General features: G+C 52.7%; 1 protein-coding gene across 1 annotated transcript in view; it reads right to left on the reverse strand.

Annotated features, from left to right (window-relative positions):
* Window positions 1-6,131, reverse strand: part of TNRC18 (trinucleotide repeat containing 18) — a 38,153-nt gene that overhangs the window by 3,604 nt on the left and 28,418 nt on the right. The window contains exons 16-23 of the mRNA XM_035901340.1: window positions 5,618-5,782; window positions 4,618-4,759; window positions 4,038-4,155; window positions 3,678-3,753; window positions 3,188-3,296; window positions 2,125-2,241; window positions 1,691-1,855; window positions 37-1,133 (exon numbers count right to left, since the gene is read on the reverse strand). Of these exons, the coding sequence (XP_035757233.1) occupies window positions 37-1,133; window positions 1,691-1,855; window positions 2,125-2,241; window positions 3,188-3,296; window positions 3,678-3,753; window positions 4,038-4,155; window positions 4,618-4,759; window positions 5,618-5,782 (1,989 nt within the window). The remainder of the gene's footprint in view (window positions 1-36; window positions 1,134-1,690; window positions 1,856-2,124; window positions 2,242-3,187; window positions 3,297-3,677; window positions 3,754-4,037; window positions 4,156-4,617; window positions 4,760-5,617; window positions 5,783-6,131) is intronic.

A 6,131-nucleotide genomic window follows, 5' to 3' on the forward strand; every position in this document is an offset into this window, starting at 1 on the left:
CGTGGTGGTGGGTCGGGGCGGCTGCTGCGCCGGCTGTTTCTGGCTCTGGGGGTGGGAGGACGCGCGGGATTTCCCTGCCTGCTTGGTTTGCTTGGGTGGGAGGGTTTGCTGCACCGAGGAACTTGGCTGGGCCTCAGCTACTTCGTCATCAGAGCTACAGGAGGAGTCTTCATCCGTAGTGGAGGAAGAAGAAGAGCTGGAGCTCGATGAAGAAGAGGTTGATGAGGTTGAGGAAGAGGAGGAAGAAGAGGATGAAGAGGAGCTGCTGCTAGAAGAGGAAGAGGAGGAGGAGTTAGAGGAAGAGAGAGGAGTGGATGCTCTTGAGCTGGCTGAGCTGCTGTCCTGGGCTTCTCCCCTGTTCTTCTCAGCCTCCTCTTCCCCCTCTGACTCTGAGCTGCTGTCGCTGCTGTTGCTCTCAGACTCCTCCACGGCTGCTGGAGCTGCTGCCTTTTCTTCCTGGTCCTTCGAAGAAGTGAGGCTCTCTGCTGAGCCATCGAACTTTCCTCCGAAGCTGGCAGGGGAAGGATCTCCCTCAGCTGCTTTGGCTCGGGAAGATTTCTGCTTGCCCTCTGCGCCCACTGCAGGGGAATAGCCCAGCCCCAAGAGACTCTTGCTGTCTCTGCGACTGGCCAGGTTTGAGTCCTCCAGCATCCTCATCGCCTCCTTCATCTTCTTTGTCTTTGGAGACATTACGCCCTCATGGTCCAGCTTGATCAGGATTTCGTTGTCGTGCTTCCTCTGAGCCTTGACCATGGTGCCAAATTCCTGCGTTTCTTCTGTGGGCCGCCCTTTCTTGGCCTTGGCTTTTGACGCTGAAGCATCGCTGGAGCCAAAGGCCGCCAGTGTCCCCGGGAGGTCACTGTAGGGCTCCGTGCCGAGGATGCTGCCAAACACAGCAGGCTGGTAAGTGGGTTGCGGGGGGCTATGCAGCTTAGTGGAGATCTTCATTTTGCTGGCTTTTGACCGCTTTTCCTCTGTGGGGGCAGGAGAGCCAGAGCCTCCAGATGGCAGCGGTTGCGATTTTCGCGACCCCTTCATGCTTGGCTTGCCCAAGCAAGCTGGCTTCTCTGGGACTGAAGAGGTAACAGGTGAAGACTCAACCTGATCCTTCTCTTCTGGCAAGGCAGCCTCTTCTGCAGAGGGGAAGAAACACAAAGGCATGATGGTATCCATCCAGGTGGGCACTATTAGCTCAGACACAACCAGACACCAATGCTGACTGGTCTCTGACCAAGGGTGGCTTGCTCCTGACTGCTTAGGTATCCCCAAGGAGGCACAGGTCCTCACTGCTCACCAAACAGCCCTACTAAGCGGCCTGGTCTGATGCCAGCACCTGTGAGCAGCTGATGGGCAATGCTCAGTGATGCTGCTTCAGCTGCAGGGGAATCAAACTCCAGATCTCCTGCATCTTTGGCCCTACTGATGGCTGCTGAGATGCTCAGCTGAAAAAGGGACCCTGCTCTGCAGCACGGACTGACATGAAGCTCTCGCAGCGCAGGCCAGCTTCTGAGCCAGCCTCCTGCAAACCATAGCCACAGCAGGGTGAGCTGATGCCCGGATGCTCTGCACGCAAGCACTGCATCTATTCCCCTCCAAATCTTGCCCCAAGCAACAGCTCTAACTTGGGGAGGTGGTGGGGAACTGTGCAAGGACTCTCTCAACTCCAGGTCTGGCAGTGGTGACAACCTACCAGCTTTCGCCTTGATGCTTGGCTTTCTCCCTCGTCCTTTGCCTTTTGACACAGGCTCCTCTGACCCCAGTGTAGCTCCCTCTTTTCCTTCTCCAGTGTCTTTGCTGGATTTACGGCTACGGCGCTTGGTGCTGGGCACCAAAAGGGCCGGGGAAGGCTCAGCACCTGGAACAGGTCAAAGAGATGGTCAAATGCAGTCAAATAACACGTAAAACAGAGATGTGATAGAGGGAATGTACCCCTACCAATTCTGCAATAGGGACTGGGCCTTTTTCCCTATAGGTTATATCCCACCCCAGCTCTGCATGTCCATAATTGATGGTGCAATCTTTGTGATTGGAAGTCTGTGAACTCGACCCAAAATCTCAGAGACAGGTAGCCTGAAACTCCCTACATTTCACAGTGGGAAGTGTCATGCAAAAAGCAAGACTCACACTGGATCTTGTAGTCAGGTGGGAGAAGCCGAATGTGAGACAGCGGGATACGTCCCGTGTCCCCATCATCAAACTCTACTGTGATGAGATCACCATCTTCTTCCAGATCCAGGGCTCCTGTGGGTTGCAGGAGCAGAAGATGGGATTAGGGACAAACATCAGAGTACAAACCCCTTGTCACAGAAGTGGGGACATGAGGGGAAGACAGGGATCCTGCACCAGGTCCAAAGCATCCCATCCTCACCTTTCCTAAGCTTTCCTAGCACAGAAGGCTCACTCTGCAACAGAAAGTCCCTGATGATACTAAGCCAGCCCACCCAGTGTAAAATTACCCATCCAGCAGCACTGCTCCAGACCATAACAGCCATTCCAGTTTGACTTCCCACCTCTTTCCACTATTTCCCTCTATTCTTGCAGAAATTTACTTCTCTGTTTTCACAGCAGTATCTTTTTTTTTTTTGACCTGCATTTTGTAACTACTCTCAGCAATCACATGCTGCTACTTTTCAATGTCTCTCCAAGAGAAATAAGCTGTGTCCCACTCTCTCTTCTTGCATCAGCATCACTGGTCTATAACTTGTAATTAATTCTTCCCTCATGCCACTGTAGTGCAACCAAGAGCCCAAAAGCAAGTCCAGCCATGGTAGAACTGTCCAGGGCTCTTCACTGGCTTTTTAATGGGACCAGATGGGGGAGTTGATGTGTCAGAGGCAAAGCTATGAGTGTGCAGGTGATTTGCAAACCTCTACAACCTCAGAAATCTTCTGGTGCCTGGAGCTAATTCTGACTTTTTGAAGTGTGTTGAATTGCGCTAGTATTTTAAGATCCTAAATTGCTCAGACCTCTTCCTACAAGAGCACATCTTCTGGACTAACAGGATGTTACTAAAGCAGCATCATGACTGAGCTGGGCATGACCTGGAGGAGAGGAATGGGCCAGGCTCTGGTCTCCAGGACACTTGCAGCAGACCTCAAGGCTTCCCCAGACAAGCCTGGCATCCCTCAGGACATGTAGGACTGACACATCCCTGGTTCACAGCGCAGAGCAGCCAGGGTGGCCTTACCTCGGACAACTGTCCCTGGGTAGAGGCAGCGGTACTGCTGGCTCCAGTAGGCTGCAATCCTCGTGCCCTCGGGCAGGAATCGCACTGAAGGTGGTTTCACATCGATGATCTGCTCGGGGCAAGAGGAAGGCAATTACCGACGATCTTGGCACCAGCACAGACCATCCCACCACATCTGGCATGTAGAAAAGCAGCTCTGGAGAAGTCAAGGGACAGTTTCCCGGCTGGGAAATGGCCTCCTGCCTGCTCACAGGGCAGCGTGAAGGACAATCCCTGCTAGCATACAGGCCTAGTGCCCACTGCCAGTGGGGGAGCTCAGCCATGGGGCAGCGACCCACACCAAGGGGAGCTCTGCCCAGACTGGCCTCAGAGGCAGGACCAGGGCATCCCTGCAGCCCCAGCTGTGGGAGGAAGAAGCTTCCAGTCAGCCTCCTCCACCCAAAACCAGGGCTCAGGCACCGAGGACAGGCACCCTTTGGCTTCAACATACCGCTTCCTGCAAGAGCTGCTCCAGGCAGTAAATGTGAGGACGGTTTCCTCTCTCACCTTCCACCACCACACGGTATCTGAAACACGAAGGCCCAGTCAGACACGGCAAGTGGAAGACATCACCTTGTTCAGCTAACACCTCTCTCTGAGCCCTACCAGCAGTTTATTTGAGAGCATTTAATGAGAGGTAACTGGATTTTCCTCAGTGCTGATAAACCAGAGTGAACTCTCCTTCCCTCCCTGCCAGACTCTGTCAGTCTCTCTCCAGCCAGCTCTGCAGAACCCCCAAAGCGATCCCTGCATCAGCTAGGTCCCCATTCACCGGCAGAGCCTGGGTGGATTTGGTAGCCCCTCGACTCACATGTCTGGTGAATGCACTGTCTTGACATGCCCAGCATAGAGCAGCTTGTCATCCATGGGGATGAGGACACGCAGACCATCTTTCAGCTCATCCTTGTCAATTATGCAGGAGCGGGGAGCTGTGAGGTGTTGGAGTAAGATAGGGATTAGAGAGCACCACACATGAAAAAGTAACAGCGAGGGGAGAAAGAAACTTCATACTCCCAGCATCACCCTCCCTTGGGAAAAGACCAGTAAGCCCTTTGCAGAAGGGGCGCTCTCTCTGGCTAGCTCCTGGCAGAGGGAAAATTTTGCCCTCTTGGTAATAATAAAACATCCCCCCTCTTGGTAATAATAATACACCAGTAAATGAAAATAGGGCAGCTCAGAGACTGGGCTTCATCTAGATGTCACAGTGAGCCACTCTGATAAGGCTTGGTTTTGGCAAGCCAAATTGACTGGAAAATGGTATCTTCACCCCAAGGACTTGGCTTTGGGTGAGGAATGTGTGAAAGCAGCACAGTCCTCCTCTGAGCAGCCCTGGGAAACCTGCCCAGCTCCTCTACCTGTACAATTAGCCCCCCAGCCCCTCCTGCCTTTACCTGGTGTGGGCGGTCGCTCGACCAGCATGCTCAGTGGGATGTTCTCATCCTCTGAGAAGCTGCTGTCTTGGTTGGGTTCAAAATCCTCCTCTGCTGCCATGCTCTCCATGAGCTTGCTGACAGCTCCTCCTTTCCCTCGGTTCTGCAGGACAGCAAACAGCACATCAGCTGGATGACAACAGGCAAAAGTCTGATCCCATCTCACCTTCCTCCAGCAAGAAATAACCTGAGGATATTGGGACAAACTTGTCTCCATCTTCAGGAATGTTAATCACAGAGAGTTAAGCGGGTGTACCCAAACTTGCTTTTTGGTTGAACAAAGACCTTTGCTTTTCTGGGTTTATTCCCAAGCAACACTGACAGCTGACCAAAAGCTATTTCACACACCCTAGCCACATCTCACTCCTGGAGGTGAGGAGAGATGCCGTGGAGCAGACAGCTGTAGCTTTGCTCTGCACCCACCACCTCTCTGCAGAGTGTTCCTGAGACCCTGTCTTCACTGAACAGGCAGCCCGCACTGTTCCTATTTCTTCTCAAAGCCCCCCGATCCATTTCTTGCTGTTACACACAGACCATAAGTATTAGACTCAGAAATCATGTGAGAACATGCAGTAATGTGTGTTATCAGAGAAGACAGGCTACAGCAATGGAGCGGAAACCAGTTGTGACCTGGTTCATCCCGTGTTGAGCAAAGCAACACCATCACCACCTCCTTGCTGTCCATGAAGGCTCTCTTTCCACCCTGTGGCGGCCTTAAGAGAAAATCCCGCCTGCTCATTAATTTGGGGAATGAAGGCAAACGAATGCCAGATGGTAGCAGCAGGTACTACCTGATAAGTCTTCCTTGGATTTTAGGCTTCTCAAAACAGCATTTTGCCTGTAACACACCCAGCAAAACCTGCATGTCTGTTTTCCCTCCCTCACATTGCATCAGTCCAGGAAAAGAAGAGGGCTCTGCCAGCCACACTCGAGTTCACCCAGACTAGAACGAGCCCCTCACCTCTTTTTTCACCTCCTTGGCTTTCACCTTGGCTTTGCTCTTCTTGGTGGAGCCCAAGGCATTTGCCAGGCTGACACGAACATCAGATGGGGAGCTAGGGATGCCAGGAGGAGACATGGACGAGGAGGAGGAGCAGCAGGGTGTTTCTTTACCCTTCTTCCGCTGCTAAAAATAAAAAGAAAATGCTCCCACCAGTAAAGAGAGGATTGGTAAAGATCTGGGCCCAGGGCAAGGGGAAAGGTGGAGCAAAGCAGGCTGTGCACAGGTAGCATGATGTCCAGCCAGCACTGACCACACCACGTCCTGCATCTCCCAGCTCTGCTTTCAGGCTTCTCACACTTTTGGAAGAACTTTTCATTACCCTGGAGAGCAATTCCTGCCCATCAAACCTTCCCCCAAAATTGCTCCAAGAAGATCCCAGCTGGCCTCATGTCACAACTAACTTGTCTAACTCTCCCCACAGTCAGTGCTCCTCCATAACACTGTCATGAATTGAGCCAGAGCCAGAGGGAGC

The sequence above is a fragment of the Egretta garzetta genome, unplaced genomic scaffold, assembly GCF_000687185.1.
Source record: "Egretta garzetta isolate BGI_Z169 unplaced genomic scaffold, ASM68718v1 scaffold299, whole genome shotgun sequence".
Lineage (NCBI taxonomy): Eukaryota > Metazoa > Chordata > Aves > Pelecaniformes > Ardeidae > Egretta > Egretta garzetta.